This window comes from Microcaecilia unicolor, chromosome 12, assembly GCF_901765095.1.
Source record: "Microcaecilia unicolor chromosome 12, aMicUni1.1, whole genome shotgun sequence".
NCBI classification, from domain to species: Eukaryota; Metazoa; Chordata; class Amphibia; order Gymnophiona; family Siphonopidae; genus Microcaecilia; species Microcaecilia unicolor.
In genome coordinates this window covers 70,180,053-70,203,759 of record NC_044042.1, presented here as the reverse complement: position 1 = coordinate 70,203,759, position 23,707 = coordinate 70,180,053, and the positions used below count along the sequence as shown (strand labels likewise).

The window sequence follows — 23,707 nt, the reverse complement described above, 5'->3', positions numbered from 1 at the left end:
CGGTCAGGTTTTCAGGATATCCACAATGAATATGTATGAGACAGATTTGCATGCACTACCTTAATTCTATGAAAGTCTACCTCATGCACTGTGGATATCCTGAAAACCTGACTGGCCAGATGTGTCTCGAGGCCTGGGTTGAGAACCCCTTCCTTAGTGTCTTAAATGCCAGTATCTCAATGGCCTCTCACCTCACCCTCTTCCCTGCCCCATCACTTACCGCTCTGGCAGGGCTTGTCGCACTTTTCACACTTCTGCACCCGATCCACAGTCACTTCCTGGCTGTTAGGAGGACAAACCAGGGTGCATGAGCCCACCTCAGTAGCTAGGTAGTTATCTAATAAAGAGACATATAGGCACAGCTGAGTAGCAGAAAGGCCCAAGTTCCAAATAACACTCTCCCTCTCTCAGCTCTGCCACAGAGAAATCTACACAAAAAGCAGTGAGAGTGGCAAGGCATCAACCTGGTGTGGAGGAGCACCCTCCACCCTTCACACCTGTAATACCCTGTCCTGTGAATTTGGATCCCATTGGCAGCCTTAGATACTCTACTTAGCCTGTGGACTTAAGATGCCAAGTCATCCTATTCCGGGCTGGAGACTTTTTGGCCAGTCCTGGCTTTGAACTTACATCCCAAAGCAGTGTGGGATCTGTAGGATCTATTCTTGTCCACTGAAATCAGTATTGCAAATCCCATAATGCACCAGGATAGGCCAGTTAGAAATCCAGCACTGCCCAAAATCTCCAGCCTGGAATTGGGTAACTTGGCATCTCTAAATTCGGATTTCTGTAGTAGCCAGAAGCCCATGCAAAAAGTGTGCGGGGGACTTCTACAGGGCCTATTAATGTGTATAAGTTTTGTGTTTTTCGCTATTGCGTCTGCCACTGCTGCCTGAAGATTTATCAGACAGCAGGCTAGCCCTACTTTTTGATTTGCTCCATAGCTCTGACTTCTCTGAGAAAGTCAGAAGAACTCCTCAATGGAGGCAACAGAGTAAAACCAGAACAAAACCAGCCTGTGCCTCCCCTCTTCCTCCATCCCCTCCAGCTATACTCTGAAATCAGAAATGGAGGCTTGATAGGTAGGCAGGGTCTCTTACATGGACAAAAGCGGACACAACTGGCTCCAAAGCTGTAACGTCCTTCCTTGTTGGGCGTGGATTCGAAGATGTCTGGATTATAGATTGTAAGTGAAGGGCAGTGCTGCTCACACATCCCACTGTGGTTGAACTGTAGACAGGCCTAGAGCAAAGGAAACAGACCAGTAAGGCCGCTGTCCTCAGGCACTGCCTTCTCTTCACAAAAACAAGCACATGGGTTATGGAACGTGTAGAAATTAGTGTTGAAAAATGATTTTTTGACAAAATTGACCAAATCCGGTCTCTACTGCATAAAGCCATTTATTTGATCTGAAACGCAAAGCCAGAGCAGAAATCAAGCCATCAGAAACTCTGCTTGAGTTCAGCTGCCAGTCTCTTTCGGTGCTTTCTCTGTTCATTACCAAGCAGTCAGAGTTCTTGGGGCCAGTACAGCCGGCTGCGCACTGATCATGGCAGCACTGAGAGGAAAGCTGTCCCTTACAACGCCCGCATCCACTGGAGCAGATCCTTCTGGTCACTGCCAGGAGACAAGGTGAGAAAGCAAAACTCAGTGCACGGTGCTCAGAGCCTCTAAAACCTCCTTTACCCATCACCCCTGATGCTGCTTCCTCAGCATTAAAAGCAGGGGATACTCACAGATCTGGCAGTATTGATCCCCTTGACCCCAGCATGCCCCCAGCAATCCCGATGGCAGGAGACCACAGTTGTGAGAGCAGTTACCACCTGCAAGAGAACCAAGGAATTATATAAGTACATAAGTAATGCCATACTGGGAAAAGACCAAAGGTCCATCGAGCCCAGCATCCTGTCCCCGACAGCGGCCAATCCAGGTCAAGGGCACCTGGCAAGCTACCCAAACGTACAAACATTTTATACAAGTTATTTGTGGATTTTTCCCAAGTTCATTTAGTAGCGGTCTATGGACTTGTCCTTTAGGAAACCGTCCAACCCCTTTTTAAACTCTGCCAAGCTAACCGCCTTCACTATGTTCTTCGGCAACAGATTCCAGAGTTTAATTACACGTTGGGTGAAGAAAAATTTTCTCCCATTTGTTTTAAATTTACTACACTAGTTTCATCGCATGCCCCCTAGTCCTAGTATTTTTGGAAAGCGTGAACTGCATTATGCCTGCATTAACACAGAAACATCTGCAGTCATGGCAGATAGGGGCCATTTGTTCCTCCTTGTCACTGCAGAAGGACTAACCCCCACAACTTCATATATCATAGCTTTTACCTTCTCCCATCAGCACCCCTGCAGACTCTGCATATGCCACTTAAGCAGCAGTGGCAGCCCACAGTGTCTGAACGTCTGTGAGCAAAAGAGGGCACACAGCTAGTCAGATACTCAGGCATTCTCCAGCTATCAGGTAGGCCCAAGCAAGGCAGAAGGGATAAGAGGCAACAACATTTTGAAGGCACCAAACACACTGGCCAAGGAGCAACCTGCTCCCATTTGCTTTAGGCTAAGGCAACGGTTCCCAAACTGTGCACCATGGCACTCTGGGATGCTGCAGGGAACTCACAGGGGTGCCTCAGCACATTTTCCCAACCTCCTTCCTGCTGCCACCCAAGCCGCTGCTGCTGCTTCTCTAGATGAGCAGCAGCAGTGGTATAACAAGCTGCAGCCACCATGGGGCCAAACTAGCCACTTTTCAGCCCCTACTGACTTATTTTAAATAAGACCTTAGAATGAGTCTCTGCACATGGCCCCACGTTCCCCCTGCCTCCCTCTCATGCTGCCCCTGCATACTTACACTCTCTGCTTCGATTACTTGTGATAGTAATCCAGTCCTGGGGAACATCCTTATATTCTCTGACAATGTCATCCCACTTCAGCGTCTCCTGGAAGCACAGCTGGGAATTCCCGGTGATGATTACCCCACCCTTCAGGATTTCTGGGAAGGGGAAAAGCAGCCAGAGGGTCTGTATATGACAGGCACTGCTGGTACATATGAACCAATCCCTGAAGTCTCCATTTCATGCCCCTGTGCTGAAAAAGTCATATCAGCTCACCTGTTTAGCTCTTCCTATTCACCTGTCTCCTATCCACTCCTCACTTTCCCTCTTGTCTAGCTCCTCCCACTCACCTGTTCCCCCCCCCCCCCCAACTTCCTTTGGTCCAGCTCCTCCCACTCACATCTTCTATCCCCTACTGACTTCCTCTTGACTAGCTCCTCCCACTCACCTGTCTCCCGTTCCCCACTTACTTCCCCTTGTCTAGCTCCTCCCATCTCCTATTCCCCATTGACTTGTTGTCTAGTTTTCCCACTCACCTACCCCCCATGACTTTCTCTTTAGCATCTCCCTCTCACCTATTCCCACCTGCCACTGACTCTATCCCCTGCCCATCTCTTCCCACATCCCATACCCCATTTTCCCCTCTGTCCTGCCCATCCTTCTTTCCCCACTCACTTCTCTTATCTCAGATTTAGATTACTTTATTGGCATGACAGTTTGACATGCATTGTCAAATAAATATACTTAGCAGCTAATTAAAAAAAATGCGATAATTGCTGTTTGACTCTCATGGTAGCTACTTCACTTATTTGCTTCCTCTCCTGCCCCCTCTTCCTCACCTGTCAGACTCCTCATGCGCAGCTCTTGAAGGCCGGCTGTGCCGCTGGCATCAGCATTAGAAAGGATGGCAAGGGCAAACTTGTTCTGGTAGAGCAGCGTCCCCCGAATGATTCTCAGGTTATCTAGCTGCAAGAACCTCACCAAGCTCTCGGCAATCAAGACATAGCCATGTACTTCCTTAATGTCCTACAAGAAAGCAAGAAGGGATGAATGAAGCACCTGGCGTTCTGCTGCAATGTCATCTGCAGGAGAGAAAGATCTGCAGATGCTCACGTGCTTCTTCTAATCTTATGCATGCATTTCCTTACTTCTGTGGGAAGAACAGGTCTGCCTTCTCCCCCAGCTCTCTCATTTGCTGGAAGGACAGGTTCTTATTCCACATCTCTGAATTCCAGAGAGGACAGATTAGTGGCAGGGCTGCCGAGAGACTGAACCGGGCCTGGGGCAGGACCGCCCCCTCCCCAGGATTGCCGCCGCTGTCTCCCCCCCCCCCCCCCCCCCCCGCAAACCAAATACCTTGGCTGGCGGGGATCCCCAAACCCCGCCAGCAGAAGTCTTCCTCCAGTGCTGTTCTTCACTCCGCTGCATTGCCTGCCCTGACCCTGTGGCTGCTTTTTCTCTCACAAGCATGTGCGACCTGAGGGGAAAAGCAGCTGCTTGGCAGGCAGTGTGGCAGACTGAAGAACAGTGCTGGAGGAAAACTTCTGCTGGCGGGGCCTGGGGACCCCCCCCCCCAGTCAAACCAGATGCCCTGGCCTGAAGACCTGTTTCTGCTCCTCCCCAGCCTCCAAGGGGGGCCTGGCACAGGAGTTTTCTCTCTCTTGCTCCTGTCGGGATGTGATCACCTGGGTCCCATCAGCAGCAGGAGAGAGAGAGAGAGACCCTGACACTGGGCCCCCCTTTGGAAGCTGGGCCTGGGCCTCCCCTCTCTGCGGCCCTGATCAGTGGGATAGCCAGAACACAATTTTTTGGGGGGTGGGGGTGGTGGGGGCTCAGGGTTAACATGGGGGGGGGGGGTCAACAGGCCCTCCCCATCAGCATATGTCATTCATCAATGGTATCCAGATGGTAGCAGTGACAGCCTGTCATGCTACTCCTTACTACTCTATTTCCCTTCCCTGAAGACAGTGAAAGCAGCACAAGGAAATCTAACAGGTGGCACATTCCAATCGTGATCTTATATAAGTACATAAGTACATAAGTATTGCCATACTGGGAAAGACCAAGGGTCCATCAAGCCCAGCATCCTGTTTCCAACAGTGGCCAATCCAGGTCACAAATACCTGGTAAGATCCCAAAACAGTACAAAACATTTTATACTGCTTATCCCAGAAATAGTGGATTTTCCCAAGTCCATTTAATAATGGTCAATGGACTTTTCCTTTAGGAAGCCGTCCAAACCTTTTTTAAACTCCGCTAAGCTAACTGCCTTTACCATAGTCTCTGGCAACGAGAGATCATGAACGGGATGTGCTGCCTATGAGGTTTTGTCGTTTATTTATTTATGGCATATTTGATTTACCATCTCTCAAGAAATATCTAACAAAACGGTTTACAATTTCTGATACAGAACAATAAATATGCAATCTATACAGATTACAATAAATAAAACAAAGTGTCTTCCACAGAGTGTGGGGATGGAGGTGCAATCAAAAGACCTATTGGTTTAAAACGCTAAAGTAATATTTGTCTTTAAATCCTTCTTAAATGTTTTAAAATTAGTCTCCACATGGAGATGAGCTGGAAGCAGGCGCGTAGGCAGACCTCAGGTTTCGGAGGTGGGAGACCTAAGCTCAAAGTGGGAGGGGGGAGCAATATTTTGCCCTGCTTCCCCACCATTCTCCACCCCAACTCCACATACCTGGGCTGGTGGGGGTCCCCAAATTCCGCCAGTGGAAGCCCTCCTCCAGTTGATGTTTGTTTTCCTGAGCCACTGTGCTGCCTGTCCTGCTTCCCCACCCCCCACATGCATTTCAGTGAAATTCAGCAAGCGCGAGGGAGGCCCGTCCCATGTGCATGCTCAGTTTTCATGCATGCGCGGAGAGGACAAGCCTCTCTCGTATAAGCTCAATTTCACTAAAACCAAGCATATGTGCCGGGGGGGTAGGGCAGGCAGCACATCGTCTGGAGGAGGGCTTCTGCTGGTGAGGCTTTGGGACCCCCACCACCACCCAAACCAGCAGACAATGAATCAATTTTTGGGGACAAGGTGCCCCCCCCCCCCCCCACACACTCGTGTCTACACCAATACCACCACAGCTAAGTAAAAAAAGGCAGATCCTCAAGTGGAGTCCAATGTTGCTCTAGATAATAGATGGCGGAGGCGGAATGACCAAGTGGTTTTGATTCTGAGACCTTAATGACCTTAGAGGTCAACAGGGAACGAGTAAGTTTGCCAAATAATGTGGATGTTCTGAATAAAAAACCTTGTGAGTTAACGTTAACAATTTAAATTGAAACTGAAATTTACACAGTAACTAATATGTCCTTCTTTCAGTAGTGGAGAAATCCTGTTAACGCATTTAGCACTAGTAATAACCCTGATAGCTAGATTCTGGATAGATTGAAGTCTTTTCACCATGTATTGGATGAAAATTTGAGAAGGCTGAAGCTTCTGGATCTCTACTGCTAGCAGGACTTCAGGACCCCAACCAGCCACACTAATTCATGCTGTCATTAAGCTGGAAGCTGGAAGAACTGGGGGGGGGGGGGGGGGGGGGGGGGGACTGAGGCAAAAGTAAAAGGGCCTGGGCCCCTCCAGGCCCACCCATGACTATGCTGCTAGGCCAGGTTTGCTCCCTTTTCTCTCCCTGTGTTTGCTCTTTAGTAGAAAGGTCAGCTTTGCCACTTCACCCTCCCCTAGCTCTCTCACCTGTAGGAATGATAGGTCATCCTGCTCTCGGAGGTAGGTGAGCTCCAAGTTGCCGTGCACCACCTGGCAATCCTGATAGAGGCTGCGCAGAGTCAGATAATGATTATCCAGGTTGAAGGGGTGCTGTAACTTCATGTCCGTCCCTGTGCACACTGGAGAAAAGATAAGGCATTTAATCTCACAGTCACGCTCACAGAGGGGACTTAAATGCAGCAAGGTCCCTCCATATGCACTCCTCACTTCCATATGTCGCAGATCCCGTACATACCCCTCCGTTCCTTATGCAGCAGCTGCCCTTTCTCCATTCCCGTGTCCATCCATACCTCCTGTATGCTGCAGCAGGCCCTTCCCACAGTGTGCGCCCCCCTTTAAATGAAGCATGCCCTTTTGTATCATCTTTTCTCCCTTCCCAGCCCAACAAAGTTCATCCCCATATGCAGCAGGGCTGCAGCCTGTGTGCATCCCCTACTCTGTATGTAAGGTTACCATATGGCCTCCCGCTTCAACTCTCGGCGGCCATTTTGAATCAGTGCTGGGAGTCCGGGACCGTCAGCATTGCAACTTAGGGGAAGAGAGAGAATGCAGGGCAGCACTCCAGGCAGGAAAGAGGGGGCTCTTTCCTGCCCTGAAGAGGTCACTAGACTACCAGGGCAGTAGAGTAAGGTAAGGGGAGGGAATAGGACACCCTTAGAGGGTGAGGGGGGCGGGGTGAAAGGGGTGGGATGGGGTGTGTCAGGGGGTGGGGTGGGGTGTGACAGGGTGGGGGCGGGGCATGTGTCCTCTTTATAGGGGGACCAAATATGGTAACCCTATCTGTATGCAGCAGGCCCCTTTTTGCACACCCTCTGTCCTTCCCTTCTATGCAGCAGACCCCCTGTGCACAGCCCCTCTTCTTGTATGGCTCAGGGCTTCTCCACCAACGTGCACTACAGCATGCATTTCCTGTACTGCTGGACACTCAAGTCAAAACATTCAGAGTTTGCCCCAGCTCAGGAGCTTGGAGCCACAGTCTCCTGCGGGCTGCCGGTGCTTCACTCAGTTCTGCTCGTTGTTCTAGGAGCTCTGAGAAAGTAACAGACCTTCATCTTCCAGAATGCAATGGGGCCAAACCAGACCTGGGTCAGCTGAGGTGACATGGCAAATCTTAATGTGCTAGAGGGATCCGGACAGTAAAAGGTCTGCCCTGTCCTAACGAAGGAGTGCTGAGGAAGTGATTGCTCCCCGTCCCCTGCACCACACTCAGGAAGTGTCAGCTTCCTCAGGAAATGCCAATGGTTAAATGTAAACCTTCATCGGTTTCCCTGCGGTTTTCCACAGCTTCCTATGGGTTTCCTGGATTACTTTCCCCAGACTAGAAAAAGCCCCAGCACACATGCAGCTTCTTAATCTTAACATTTATTAGTCTGTCACCTCTGCAAGAGCCACTTGGCTGCTACAGATACTTGGTGGATTTAGCTGGGCCTCCACTGCCAACACTTCATACATTAACTTGTAGAAACCCCATTCCTTCCCTCACACACCAGGGACTGTAATGTACCTCCCCCTCCCCTAGCTCTGATATTTTTTAGTTCCTGTGATCTCTGCCAGAGTCTCAGACCGGGCCCCTGTATTCTCCACAGTTTGCTGGATTGTTTGTTTGATGGATGCAGTTCATTGGTGAATAAGCAATGACGGGGCAGACTGACCTTATGAGCAACCAGGCAGTGCCCTAGGGCCCAGAGGGCCTCTCTCCCCCTCTGCACACTGTAGCTCTTTGAGCCTCAGTGGGCCTTCCCCGGGCCTATTTTGAAGGGTCCTGCTGGTCTAGTGGCCTCTTCGGTGCAGGGTAAACCCCACTCTTTCCCTCTCGCTGCACTGCTCTATCTGGCACAACCACGTCTTCAAAATGGCTGCTGAGACTTCCTGCTGCAGTCTCGCAAGACTGCCACAGGAAGTCTCGGCAGCCAATAAGAAGCGGCACGGCCTGGTAGAGCAGGGGCAGGAAAGAATGGTGGTGTCCAGTCGGTTCAAAACTCTGCTGCCCGTCTCATCTTCCGCCAGGGTCGCTTTACTCATACTACCCCTCTCCTCAAGACCCTTCACTGGCTCCCTATCCGTTTTCGCATCCTGTTCAAACTTCTTCTACTAACCTATAAATGTACTCACTCTGCTGCTCCCCAGTATCTCTCCACACTCGTCCTTCCCTACACCCCTTCCCGTGCACTCCGCTCCATGGATAAATCCTTCTTATCTGTTCCCTTTTCCACTACTGCTAACTCCAGACTTCGCGCCTTCTGTCTCGCTGCACCCTACGCCTGGAATAAACTTCCTGAGCCCCTACGTCTTGCCCCATCCTTGGCCACCTTTAAATCTAGACTGAAAGCCCACCTCTTTAACATTGCTTTTGACTCGTAACCACTTGTAACCACTCGCCTCCACCTACCCTCCTCTCTTCCTTCCCGTTCACATTAATTGATTTGATTTGCTTACTTTATTTATTTTTTGTCTATTAGATTGTAAGCTCTTTGAGCAGGGACTGTCTTTCTTCTATGTTTGTGCAGCGCTGCGTACGCCTTGTAGCACTATAGAAATGCTAAATAGTAGTAGTAGTAGTAGTAGTCTTTCCTGCCCCCCCCCCCCCACGAAATGGCCACTAGACCACCAGGGCTCTTCAATGTAGGCCTGGGGGGCTGTAGTGTGCAGGGGTGGCGGTAATGACCCCAGGGGCCCAGATCACTGTCAGTCCACCCCTGAGGAATTAATATTTTCAGCACTATATAAGCTTTTCCTGACATCCAGTGTTACGCAAGTTTCAAGCAAGCAATAGCGCCAACTGGGGAGGCTCCATCCATTTGTCTGCTTGTCTGTTCATCTGTACGCATAGGCACAAAGACATTCCCACAAACACCCACACCCAACAAAGTGGACTTTTATCCTCAAAAGCTCATACCTCAATAAATTAGTTAGTGTATAACAGGGTTGGGCATCCTTGGTCCTCAAGGGCTGCAACCCAGTCGGGTTTTCAGGATTTCTCCAATGAATATGCATGAAATCTATTTGCATGCATTGCCTCCATTGTATGCAAATAAATCTCATCCATATTCATTGTGGAAATCCTGAAAACCTGAATGGGTTGTGGCCCTCGAGGACTGAGATTGCCCACCCCTGATCTATAAGACACCACCTGCCTCTGTCCATTTTGTCAACAAAGACATACAGGCACAGAAACATCCACAAAGATAGACAAATACACATAAACACACAGAGCAATGCACAGACGCAAACACCAATACACCCCCTCCACACACATACACGTACACACAAAGACATGATACACACACATGACTCATAAGGCCCCTACAAGCCTTTACCTTGTCTTTTCACACCCATTCCTTGAACAGACATGCATAAGAGGAAGGGGACTACCCGAGCCTGTATGTCTAGCCACGTCTTTGGCCGTTTTCAAGTCCAAACTTAAAGCCCACCTCTTTACCACTGCTTTTGACTCCTAACTCACTTGCCCTGTCCTTTTATCCTCACCTCTTTATTCCCTTACCCTTATTGTTCTGTCTGTTTCCCTGTCTTATCTAGATTGTAAGCTCTTTGAGCAGGGACTATCTTTTTGTGTATGGTGTACAGCGCTGCGTATGCCGTGTAGCGCTATAGAAATGGTAAGTAGTAGTAGTAGGGACATGTGCAATGCTGCCACACTAGAAGTGCACACTTTTCAACTTGTATAACTGTAGGAAGATGCTGGGCAGATGTTGGATCCGCCCCAGCAGCTCCAGGAGGAAGATTTTAGCTCTAGATTTCTGGGAACCCCATCCTTTTGCATTACGGGACCTGTTGCAGTCGAAGGGTATTAAAAAGACAATGCATTGGGATCTCTAAGTTCAAAACCAGCACTGGCTCAAAAGTCTGTTTCCTGGAACTGGGTTACCTGGCAGCTGTGCCTCATGTGCCGAGACATTAAATTACCACACTCATTTGTAACAAATTTCACAGGGAAGTCATTGATAAAATCTAATATTCACAGTTCAGGGAAAAGAATTAACTTTAGACTGTAGCAAATCGTTTTGCATATGAGAGAGATGGTGTTACTATACCTCCTCCCCAAACCCACCCCCACTCTCTCCCTCTCAGACTTTTTGTAAAATAGGGCCAATCTGCATAGGCATCATTTCATTCAAAATCCATTTGGGGGTTCATCCACTGCCCTTGCTATGCCTCTGGCCCCAGGGGAACCGTTGCTTGCTCCATTTCTCCATTAATGTTCTCAGTCCCTTTCATATTGGGCTCCGTCGCTTCTCCTGAGACCGTGCCCAGTGCCCCCATGTTTTAGCATCAGATGGTGGCAGACTGGCAGTGTGTGTCCACACAGCAGCGGGCATGCATGCTGCACTGCCACGGCAGGGCTGTCTTCTGCCCACAGGCACATGCATAAGCAGGGCTCTTTGCTTTGGGTGCTTGAGGACTCCCAGTATTGAACAAACTCCTTCACTGTGACCGAGGAGCATTCACTTCGCGATCATTTTGAAAAGTTGGCTCCTGTACTCTGATTGTGCTCTTTCTACATATCTGTGTGCGTAAGCAGAGTGTGAATGCATGTATGTGCGTATTAGCACTGAATCACTTGTGGCTCTTCAGTGTTGCTTCAATTTGTAACCAAACTGCTTTTTCCAGTTGGGCAAGGAAGTGTTGAACACTCATCAGCCAAACTAAGATTATCCACTTTTCTCTCCTTCCTTATTCACTCTTCTGCTGCCCCCTCAACCCCATATTATTCTTTCTCATGCCCTGTGCCACTCCCCCCCCCCCTCTCTCTGGCCCCTGTGTCATTCCTCCTGTCTCTACTGCAGGTGTACGGTGCCCTGTATTCACCTTTCCTCTGGGACTTCAGCTGTGTAAACCCTTCCACACCCTAGTCACCCTCCCAAGCTGCCAAGCATTACATGAGTGGGCAGGAACGCAGTGATGAAATCTGCGAGGTGGAGAAAACTTCCTGAAAAATGCAGCAAACTTTGAACCAGAAGTTTACTAATTTTGAACTTGAAATGAATTTTTTAAATTAAGTCCATTAATTGCAATGCATAGAGATAGGTAATTAACATAGACAAGATAATAGTGGTAAAACATTCCTCGAGCTAACTACAATCTCTCGCAGGACTTCCATTTAAGTTAATGGCCTAGTGGTTAGGGTGGTGGACTTTGGTCCTGGGGAACTGAGGAACTGAGTTTGATTCCCACTTCAGGCACAGGCAGATCCTTGTGACTCTGGGCAAGTCACTTAAACCCTCCATTGCCCCATGTAAGCCGCATTGAGCCTGCCATGAGTGGGAAAGCGCGGGGTACAAATGTAATAAAAAATAAAATAACATGTATCTTTCTCTCCCCCCCCCCCCCCCCTTTTCAGTCCAATAGATACTATTGGAGATTCTACATGGAATGTTGCTTCTATTGGAGATTCTACATGGAATGTTGCTATTCCACTAGCAACATTCCATGTAGAAGGCTGCGCAGGCTTCTGTTTCTGTGAGTCTGACGTCCTGCACATACGTGCAGGACGTCAGACTCACAGAAGCAGAAGCCTGCGCGGCCACATTGGTGATCTGCAAGGGCCGACTTCTACATGGAATGTTGCTAGTGGAATAGCAACATTCCATGTAGAATCTCAAATAGTAGCAACAGTGGAGGAGTGGCCTAGTGGTTAGGGTGGTGGACTTTGGTCCTGAGAAACTGAGTTCAATTCCCACTTCAGGCACAGGCAGCTCCTTGTGACTCTGGGCAAGTCACTTAACCCTCCATTGCCCCATGTAAGCCACATTGAGCCTGCCATGAGTGGGAAAGCGCGGAGTACAAATGTAATAAAATAACATGTATCTTTCTCTCCCCCCCCCCCCCTTTTCAGTCTGTAGGTTGCATGGAGATAAAGGTAAATACATTTAAAAAAAATGATATAATGTAACTCTTTAGGTTGAAAGGAGAAGAGGAATAGAGAGAAAGCCAAAAGAAGCCATGAAGGAGATAGAAATCAGCAACCAAATCCACAGAAGTTACTGATCTTTGCCTTAAAGCAATCCCAAACTTTGGACAGTCAGTGCCGAACTAAGGGATGAGCAACCCTGTTGGGATTTCTGGTTGCAGGGATTTCTTTTCTGTCTTGGGGTATATGGTCAGCGCTCTCTTCTGGTGGGTACAGTTAGTATTCTCCTCTGGTGTATATAAGAACATAAGCGTTGCCATACTGGTTCAGACCGAAGGACCATCAAGCTCAATATCCTGCTTCCAGCAGTGGCCAATCCAGGTCACAAGTATCTGGCAAGATCCCAGAACAGTAAAACAGATTTTCCCAAGTCATCTTAATAATGGCTTATGGACTTTTCTTTTAGGAAATTATCCAAACCTTTTTTTAAATCCTGCTAAGCTAACTGCTTTTACCACATTCTCTGGCAACAAATTTCAGAGTTTAATTACACTCCTTTTGTTCCAATGTATATCAATGAGAGACTTACACATTCATCCTGCCCTGGGATGGCTTGTGTTACGATGCCCAGGACAGCAGCTGGGGAAGAGACCCAAAACCTGCTAGCAGGCTAGGACTCCATCAGTTTGAGGCAGGCTTGGGGTGTCTTGTGGGATACAGGCCGAGGGCAAGTGCTCTGTTTGCCCCTCTCTCCTAACGCTGGCCCTGTGCCCCATCCCCTCCTTTAAGTACAATGTTTATGTTACATTTCTAATGCCCAGGAACCATCTTTTGGGATCACCACTTTGATGCTAGTGAGGAGGCTTGCATAGGCTGATGCAATCGAGAGCTGTACTGGTGTAGTGTAAATTCCCAGTAGAGACATCCTTGCTGAACAGGTCTCAAGAGAAGAGTCAAAGAGTGGAGCACAGGCACCCATGAACTTCAAAATAGAAATAAACTGGAATGGCCTCCTGCATTTAAAATCAGAGTAGAAAGGATAAAGGAAGTGGAACTCTGGATACATAAAAAAAAATACAACTGAGCTCATCAGAAGTCTCAGGCAAAGACATGAAACTCAGAAAAGGGTCTGGAAAAAAAAAACAGATTAACTTTGCAGTGACTAAAGGCACCAAGAAGAAACTCAAAAGACACACATGAAGGAGGAGAAGGTGCAACAGTACAAATCAAATCTTTAGAGCACGCTGTACAAGTAGCTGTCTCGCTCAGGGGCACAGCCAGACTTTAATGGGAGGGGGGCCAGAGTCCAAGGTGGGGGGGGCACATTTTGGCCCACCTCCCTGCTGCCGCCCTCCCGCTTCCCCCCCCCCCTCCGCCACCGCTGGAAAGTACCTTGGCTGAAGCATTTGTTCCGTGCTGCTCTTACATTGCCTGGCACCCTGTCCTGCTTTCAGCGCCATGCACGCTCGTTTTAATGAAAAACAGGACCAGGCGCCAGCAATGTGAGACCAGCACGGGACAAATGCCTTAGGTGGCAGGGGTTGGGGACCCTTGCCAGTGAAACTGGGGGCCCCCCGTAGCTACGCCACTGGTCTCGCTAGACCAGAAACGGAAAAATAGAATGACAAGTTATGTTTCATGAATGAAAATGGCTAGAGGCCACTGGACTGCAATAGGATTACCTGCCTCAGAAGAAAATTTTCCAGAGTGAAAAAAATATTTCCCTCTATTTGTTTTGAAAGTATTTCCATGTAATGTCATTGAGAGGCATATTTTCAAAGCACTTAGATGTACAAAGTTTCATTGTAATCTATGGAACTTTATAAGTCTAAGTTCAGCCCCCGAGTGTCTCCTGTTCTTTGTACTTTTTGAAAGAGTGAAAAATAGGTTCACTTTTACCCTATTACTAGGATTCAAGTTGCCATTTTCAAGTTTTACCTCACTTAGGGAGTCTTTTACAAAGGAGTGCTAGTGGGTTTTTTTTGCACACTAATGATTAGCATACGTTAAATGCTAGAGACACCCATAGGACAATATGGGTGTCTCTAGTGTTTAGTGCATGCTTGTTAACAGCGTGCGCTAAAAACACCAGTGTGCCTTTGTAAAAGGCCCACTTATTGTACGTATGTTTAAGTTTTGGTCATTTTATTATTGTTATGCTGTTAACAAAATTGTAAGTTTTACGTTAAATTGTACCTCTATACACTGCCTTGGGTGAATTTGTCCATAAAGGCAGTTAATAAATCCCAACAAATCCTATATAATAATTTGCACCTCCAAAGTTCCATGTCTGGCTGCCTGGGTTCGTAACATCTCCTGACGTCAGCCAGCCTCCAGCGTTCCATTCCCCCTCACTGTCCTGCCCTCGCGTCAAGACGTAATGATGTCAGAGGGCAGAACAGTGAGAGGGAAGGGAACGCTGTAGGCGAGCTGACGTCAGGAGGGATGTTACGAATGAAACGGAAGCCAGCGCCAGCCAGCCAGAGAACGTTCAGGTACAAATCGAGGGGAGGAGAGAATCGCGGGACATCGAGGGGAGGAAGGGCAGGGCAGAGGAGAATTGATGGACATGTATGGGATGGGAGGACAGGAGAGGAGAGAATCGCAGGACACGGATGGGAGGGCAGAGAAGAGGAGAATCGCTGGACATGGAGGGGAGGGGAGGGGAGGGAAGGGAAGAATCACTGGACATGGAGGGGAGGGGAGGGGAGGGGAGAGAGAAAAAAAAAAGCTTACATGACAGCCTTTCCTAGGGCCCGTTTCATTGTTGAGGAAACAGGCATGGTTCCACCAGTAAATAAATAAATTGCATGCATAAGTGCTAGGCACTATTCTATGACATACATGCCAAAATCACTTTGGACTAGATTACGCCTAAAAAATCAGCGGCGCCCCCCCCCCCCCCAAATATGCCTAGATGTATTCTATAAAGTACACGTAAATTTAAGTATACAGTATGAAGCACAACAGCGGAAGGTGACTTAAGAACAACAGACGACGCTTCAGATAAAAACTATTTATTAAGGATGGTGGAGACTTGACACAGCTGTGTTTCGGTCAACTAGGCCAGAATCAGGAGTCTCTCGTATCAAATAAGGTCATCCACTGAAGATATTTTTCGTCGTCTGTGTATTTTAACAAATTGATGCGTCTGGTGCGCCAAAACGATAGCTAATGCAGACAAAAGAACTTTGAGCGTGAACCCGCAATTTATGATAAGGTTTAGAAGGTTAATCTTGAGTTCTCCACCAGGTTACCTGCAAATCACTTCCCCACTTTATTCTCACATCCTCCCTTCAACCCTGTCACCCTTTCTTCCTTTTCTGAAAGCAAAGGAGGAAAATGCCCATTTTCTCTCTTCCTCCAAACTCACTACCTGTTCCTCTGATCCCATTCTCACCCATCTACTGAGCTCTATCTCACCTACCATCATCCCTTCTGTCATATCCTGAACCTAAAATGGTCTCCTGCAACTGTCCTTGATGCCTTCAAACATGCTGTGATTACACCACACCTCAAACATTTTTTCACCAGATCTTGCCTACCCATCTGCCTCCTCCCTTTCATATATATCCAAGCTACTTGAATGTTCTGTTCACTACCACTGTCTTGACTTTTGTCCTCTACGTTCTACATAACCCTGATGTCATCCTTGACTCCTCTCTTTCATTGCACATATCCAGCACACTGCTAAAACCTGTCATTTCATTTTCTATAATGTTAGGGCCTGCACCAGCTCCAGTTGATTCAGAATGCAGCAGCAAGACTCATAGAAGGTTGCAAGCGACGTGACCACATCACACCATTTTTGCAAAACCTTCATTGGCTACCAGTACAATACAGGGCTAAATTTAAAATTCTATGTCCGATCTTCAGGGCCCTCAAAGGAAATGGCCCCAAGTATCTGAAGAATAGGATGATCCTCCACACACCGCCAAGGTCACTAAGGTCCTCCCAAGGACTTTCACTAACTACACCCTCTCCAAAATACATTACACGATGTGATACCCGCAAGTGAGCCTTCTCCGGAGTAGCCCCCACACTCTGGAATGCATTGCCTGAAAGGCTCCGCTTAACACAAGACTATCTCTACTTCAGGAAGCAGGTGAAAGCTTGGCTCTTCAACCATGCCATACTTTGTATTGTTACTTGAATATTTTTACTGCTGTAATTGCCTATTGCTCATGTTTGATCTATTCTTACTGTACACCGCCTTGAGTGAATTCCTTCAAACAGGCGGTAAATAAATCCTAATAAATAAATTACCAAAATATTGTTCCTTCATTTCTGAACACACTGCCAAACCCCCTTATTCACACTCTTATCACCTCCTGCTTAGACTACTGCAAACTGTCCCTCACTGATCTCCTACTGAACCATCCTTCTCTCTTTCAATCTATTAAAAATTCTGCTGCATGACTTATCTTCCACCGATGTTGCTTCAATCGCATAAGCCCTCTTCTCAAGTCACTTCATTGGCTCCTGATTGGTTTCCTCTTACAATTCAAATTTCTCTTACTGACCGACAAGTGCATTCATGCTGCAACTCCTTAGTATCTCTCAACTCTTCTCTCTCCCTACTCCAATCTATGGGAAGTCCATTCATGAGGTAAGTTGCTCTTAACTGTGCCTTCTCCTTCAAAACCAACTGCAGACTTTGTTCCATTATGCTATGTCGTATCCCTAGAATAGACTTTAGGAGTCGGTACATCTTGCTCCTTCTCTGGCCTTATTCAAATCCAGGCTGAAAGCCCATGTTTTTGAGGCTGTTTTAAAATCTTGACCATTTCTTCACCTGTTTGATAAATGTTATTTTAATTATTCCCATTATAAATGAAACTCCCTAATCTTTTATTTGTTGTCTTGAATAGGGATTCTAAGATGTGTTGAGCAAGGATTGTTCCTTATTTGTTTGTGTACGATGCTATGTATATCTAGTAGCACTATAGAAATAAGCAGCAGTAGTAGTAAGACCAAACGCCAAGAGATTGATAAACAGTACAGATATATAAGAAATTAATTCACAAATTTATCCAAGCTAAATCGTAGCTTAGGCTTTACTTTGGCTAATTTATTAATTACCCTTTGATTTTTGGGATCTGCTAGATACTTGAAACCTGGATCGGTCATTATCTGAGACAGGCTGATGAGCTCCATGAACCCTAGTCTGGCTTTTCCTATGTCTGCTGGATGTATGGAACAGCCTCCTAGTTGAGGTTGTGGAGACAAAAATGGTAAAAGAATTCAAAAAAGCCTGGGACAAGCACAAGATGTGAGGTTAAGGGGGCTCTGTGTTTTGCATAAGGAACAGGCAGACTAGATAGACCACGTGGTCTTTACCTAATAACATTTTGTCTCTTTGTAGATGTAAAGCAAAATAGTTCCCTACCTGTTCTATCTCTCAGGACGTAGTAGTTAAGGCATATGGAGCCTCAAATTCATGAAAAGATGTTTACAATTTCCTTTATGACTATTTTCCATGAATAACCTCTAAAGTGTGTCTGCTTCCCTGTTCCCTGTTAAATGATTGGCGTTGACTCTCAGTATTGTAAAGGGCCTAGTAATAAAGCTGGCTCCACTCAGAGATTCTCTGCATGACTTTACACTGTATCCTAGTAACCAATTCTAGTAGGCCTCAAACCTGCATAACCATGAAAGAAGGTTGTCAATTCCTCTATGAGAATCCTTCCTCCCCCAAATAAAAAAGTTAAGTACTTTACTCCTATCTGGAGTGTATTTTATTTGCTAAGTGTAAAAACAAAACAAAACAAAAAATTCTCATGGTCGGGACATTGTAAATGCAGATGGCCTGAATTTACACTGAGGAATATACATATTACTAAAGAAGTTTTCCATCTCTTGAACTTCTCAAGTGGGTTTATCTGTGGAAGGGGGAGAAATAACTAACTACCCTCCAGAGACCTTGGCAACAGCAAGGAACGCTCTTTCTAGTGTTAATGTGGACTCTCCATTGCTCCTCATTCTGCTTTACAGCTCCTATAAGAAAAGCTTTAATGATGGTGGAAAAAAGTATTTTGGGTAGATGATGCCGGAGACTGAAGTGAAAAATGGAGTAGGAAGAGTGGGTGACACACATCACATTCCTTATGTGTCACATAGGAAAGGAGGATATATTGTCTTTGCTCCCCGCCTCCCACCAATATCACAGCTGCCAATTTACTCAGTTTCAGAAAGAGATTTTAGGCCAGACTTAAATTTCTGGCAGCCCCATCCTGGTGCATTATAAACCAGCAGCACTGGTGGATAGTAAAAATGGACTACAAATCCCATACTGCATTGGGAATATATATTCAAGACCTGGACTGGTCAAAAAGTCTCCTTCCTAGAACTGACTAACTTGGCATTTCTGCACCATGTGTCTCTTTCACTTTTGGCAAGAGTAGGGAGAAACCTAGAGCAGAACTTCCGAAACTGTTGGTCGTGAACCATACTCATGTTTAGAGTTGTGACCTAGGCAGGCCTTCCAAAAAGATGTCACTGGCCCATGTCTTTGAGGGGGCCACAGCCAAGGATTGATTAATAAATGCTGACCTTTGGGAAAAGGAGGCACTCGGTAAATGGGATGACAGCAAAGAGAGGATGGGATCCCTTAATTTCTCACTAGATATGGGAAGATAACACATTCCCAAAGAATGGAGATAAGAGCTGACAAGTCCTGTCAATGAGTTGATTCCCACTTCAGGCACAGGCAGCTCCTTGTGACTCTGGGCAAGTCACTTAACCCTCCATTGCCCCATGTAAGGTGCACTGAGCCTGCCATGAGTGGGAAAGCGCGGGGTACAAATGTAACAAAACAAAAAATTTTTTTAGCTAGGTTCACTGGCATTCAGGAAATGGCCACCTGATACAGGATTTGGTAAAGGAATCTCTGAGATCTTGTAACCCCCTCCCCCCCATCACTCATTCACAGTCTGAGCAGCTGCACAGCCCTGACTAATTCTTGAACCATCTCTCTCACAAAATAGGAGTCTGTGACATAGTGAGCAGAATACAGGGCAGCGTTGCTAGCCAAGATCAGAAGACAAGAGGCCAAAAGCAGAGTTGATAGCCAATATCAGAAGACAAGAGGCCAACAGCGCTTTCTGACTCCCAGCTGTCTTGCCCAGAGGCTTTGTTGAATGACACTTTAACCCAAGAGGATCAATCCAAAATACTAAACCCAACAACCTCCCCCCCCCCCCCCCCCCCACCCACCAAAAATAAGATCTTACAACCTTGTAGTCTTAGAGGTGGGAAGAAATTTGTTTTGAGGTCAATTTGGCCATATCTGCAGTTTCCTGTCTCCCTCATTGCATAGGGGACATAACTGGTGAAGCACAAAGTTTTGTTTAAATCAGGACCGACACATTAGGTGATGGAACACTGCTTGTACTTCACTGACCATTTTCTCTCTGCAGCCAGCTTTGAATTCTACTGGTATGCTCTGAGCAGATATGGGCTGAAACTGGCAATAGACTCCAGTCCTAAATAATAATTTACTTTGATCCTGCCCTCCGGAAATGATGATGCCACATTTCCCCAAATCTTGTTGTCTTGCGAATTTGTCAGTTTTATGAAGACACAAGCAAAAAAGGCCCGTTTCTGAAAGAAATGAAACGGGCGCTAGCAAGGTTTTCCTCGGAGTGTGTATGTTTGATAAGTGTGTGTGAGAGTGACTGTGTGAGAGAAAGAGAGTGAATGTGCGAGTGTGTGTGTGTGACAGAAAGAGAGTGAGAGTGAGAGTGAGACTGGGTGCGAGTGTGTCTGTGAGAGACAGAGTGTGTGTGTGAGATTGAGAGTGTGTGCCAAGGGCGCCCCCCCTCCCAGTTCCAGGGTCCCCCCCTCCCTCCCAGTTCCTGGGTCATCCCCCCTCCCTCCCTCCCTCTGAGTTCCAGGGTCGTCCCTCCTGCCTTCCGAGTTCCAGGGTCATCCCCCCTCCCTCCCAGTTCCAGGGTCGTCCCCCCTCCCTCCCTCCGAGTTCCAGGGTCATCGGCCCCCTCCCTCCCTCCGAGTTCCAGGATCATCCTCCCTCCCTCCGAGTTCCATGGTCGTCCCCTCCCTCCCTCCTAGTTCCAGGGTCATCCCCCCTCCCTCCCTCCCTCCAAGTACCAGGGTCGTCCCCCCTCCCTCCCTCCAAGTTCCAGGGTCATCCCCCCTCCCTCCTTCCCTCCGAGTTCCAGGGTCGTCCCTTCCCTCCGCGTTCCTGGGTTGTCCCCTCCCTCCCTCCGAGTTCCAGGGTTGTTCCCTCCCTCCCTTCGAGTTCCAGGGTCCTCCCCCCTCTCTCCCTCCCTCCGAGTTCCAGGGTCGTCCTCTCCCTCCCTCCGATTTCCATGGTCGCCTCCCCTCCCTCCGAGTTCCAGGGTCGTCCCCCCTCCCTCCCTCCGAGTTCCAGGATCGTCCTCCCTCCCTCCGAGTTCCAGGCTTGTTGTCCCCCTCCCTCCCTCCGAGTTCCAGGATCGTCCTCCCTCCCTCCGAGTTCCAGGGTCACCCACCTCCCTCCCTCCGAGTTCCAGGGTCGTCCCCTCCCTCCGAGTTCCAGGATCGTCCCCTACCTCCCTCCCTCCGAGTTCCAGGGTTGTCGTCCCCTCCCTCCCTCTGAGTACCAGGGTCGTCCCCCCTCCCTCCCTCCCTCCAAGTTCCAGGGTCGTCCCTACCTCCCTCCCTCTGTCCGAGTTCCAGGGTTGTCCCTTCCCTCCGAGTTCCTGGGTCGGCCTCCCTCCCTCCGAGTTCCAGGGTCACCCCCCTACCTCCCTCCCTCCCTCCGAGTTCCAGGGTCGTCGTCCCCCTCCCTCCCTCCCTCTGGGTACCAGGGTCGCCCCCCCTCCCTCCCTCCCTCCAAGTTCCAGGGTAGTCCCTACCTCCCTCCCTCCGTCCGAGTTCCAGGGTCGTCCCTTCCCTCCGAGTTCCTGGGTCGTCCCCTCCCTCCCTCCGAGTTCCAGGATCGTTCCCTCCCTCCCTTCGAGTTCCAGGGTCGTCCCCCCTCCCTCCCTCCCTCCGAGTTCCAGGGTTGTCCTCTCCCTCCCTCCGAGTTCCAGGGTAATTCCCTCCCTCTCTCCCTTCGAGTTCCAGGGTCGTCCCCTACCTCCCTCCCTCCCTCCTTCCGAGTTCCAGGTTCCCCCCACCTCCCTCCCTCCCTCCGAGTTCCAGGTTCCCTCCCTCCCTCCCTCCGAGTTTCAGAGTCCCTCCCTCCCAGTTCCAGGGTCCCCCCTCCCTCCCTTCCTCCCTTCCAGTTCCAGGCCCCCTCCCTACGAAGTTTAAAAGTCATCTTGACTTACCTCGTTGGGGTTACGGCAGCCGCCAGCAGCGGTAAAAGGCGTGCAGGCTTGGCCCTTCTCACTCTCTCAGCTGTGGTCCCGTCCTCATTTCCTGTTTCCGCAAGGGCGGGACCACAGCTGAGAGAGAGAAAAGGGCCGAGGCTGCACACGTTTTACCGCTGCTGCTGGCCGCCGTAACCCTGACTTGGTAAGTGAAGATGACTTTTAAACATCGGCGGGAGGGGGCCTGGAACTGGAAGGGAGGGAGGGAGGAAGGGAGGGACAATGACACCCTCATGTTTGTGACATTGCGTTGCTTTGCCTGGCAACTATGCTGCGTCCCCTTCCCTCTCAGTGTTCAGCCCTCGACGTGATAACATTATGACGCGAGGGCGGGATAGTGAGACAGATGGTTACAGGCAGCATGAACCCCACGAACTGCACGGACACTATGAACCCTTCAGTGCCACGGGAGTCAGCTTCAGAACGCTGGAGTTGGAAATTATTATATAGGATAGGATAAGCCACATGGCATATTTGCATTCCCATGAACGGTAAACAAAGCATCTGGGCTCCAGCAACCATGTTTACATTTAATTAAATATAATTATTTTGTACATTTGGCTACATAGGTACAGTTTAAAAAAAAAAAAAGGGACCAGCATCTAAGTGTCTAAGAGCTGTTCCTTTTTACCCACAGTCAGGGAAACTGCTGACTTTACCCTGACACCCATAAAAAGTGAGTATAGATTTTTTAAAATCCAATGTATATGTCATATGTTCCTTTAACAGGCATGGCTGTTGGTCCATAGGAATATTAATTTACAACAAGATGCAAAGACAGTCAAGGTCATGGGAAAGGGCCAAGGTCATGAGCAGCACAGTATGAACTGCGACTTTACTGAAAAACCCTCCTGTGGTGGCTTCCAAAATCTGTACAGTCCCTCCTTCTCCTGGACTATTACAGCCCTCCCTTTGTGTGTGGACTGCGCCTAAATCTGGGTCCCTTCCAGGGATTGCAGGAGACCTATCCACTCCCTCCTACCAACTCTCTACAACATAAACTACAGACATGGACCATAACAGCTAAAGAATCCTGCTAAGTGCTAAGTCCTAAGTCCAATGTTGACAGGGTAAGGGGAAATGGGACTTGATATACCACCTTTCTGAGGTTTTTGCAACTACATTCACAGTGGTTTACATATATTCAGGTGCTTATTTTGTACCAGGGGCAATGGAGGGTTAAGTGACTTGCCCAGAGTCACAGGGAGCTGCAGTGGGAATCAAACTCAGTTCCCCAGGATCAAAGTCCACTGCACTAACCACTAGGCTACTCCTCCACTCCTTCTGTAAATACCTGGTGGTGTTTGGAAGAGACATTGTGGCTAGGAAGCAGCCGACAGGGCCTCAGTGGATCACGGGAAGAACATTTAGTGCATCTCCAAAGATGCCAAATGATCTAGTTCCAGGCTGGAGATTTTGGGAGAGTCCTGGATTTCCGACCACCCCATCCTGGTGCACTATGAGACTTGCAGCACTGATTTCAATGGGCACGATCAGGTATTACAAATCCCACACTGCTTTGGGATAGAAGTTCAAAACCCGGACTGGTCAAAAATCTCCAGCCTAGAACCGGGTAATAGTCGGTCCAAACGGGGCTGCTGCAGGGGTATTAGGTGCACTAGATGAGGGGTTCTCAACCCACTCCTTGGGACACACCAAGCCAGTCTGAATATGCATAAGACAGATTTGCATACAACGGAGGCAGTGCGTGCAATTTATTTCATGCATATTTATTGTGGATAGTCTGAATTCCTGGCTGGCTTGGTGTGCCCTGAGGACTGGGTTGAGAACCCCTGATCTAGAAAATATTTCGGCCTTGCGTTTCTGTCCCCCTCAATTAACTGTGGTACTCCTAGCAACCCCCCAGACTTTGCTAATCGAACGCAGAAATCATGATCATCTCAACACCTTCGCTCCAGAACAATCCTACAACACAG

The 23,707-nt window shown here is 48.3% G+C and overlaps 1 protein-coding gene across 1 annotated transcript in view; it reads right to left on the bottom strand.

Moving 5' to 3' along the window:
• The window catches only part of ERBB2 (erb-b2 receptor tyrosine kinase 2), a 63,404-nt gene that overhangs the window by 20,592 nt on the left and 19,105 nt on the right, over nucleotides 1-23,707 (bottom strand). Inside the window, exons 2-8 of the mRNA XM_030221972.1 lie at nucleotides 6,552-6,703; nucleotides 3,679-3,865; nucleotides 2,857-2,997; nucleotides 1,737-1,823; nucleotides 1,502-1,617; nucleotides 1,101-1,242; nucleotides 221-337 (exon numbers count right to left, since the gene is read on the bottom strand). Of these exons, the coding sequence (XP_030077832.1) occupies nucleotides 221-337; nucleotides 1,101-1,242; nucleotides 1,502-1,617; nucleotides 1,737-1,823; nucleotides 2,857-2,997; nucleotides 3,679-3,865; nucleotides 6,552-6,703 (942 nt within the window). The remainder of the gene's footprint in view (nucleotides 1-220; nucleotides 338-1,100; nucleotides 1,243-1,501; nucleotides 1,618-1,736; nucleotides 1,824-2,856; nucleotides 2,998-3,678; nucleotides 3,866-6,551; nucleotides 6,704-23,707) is intronic.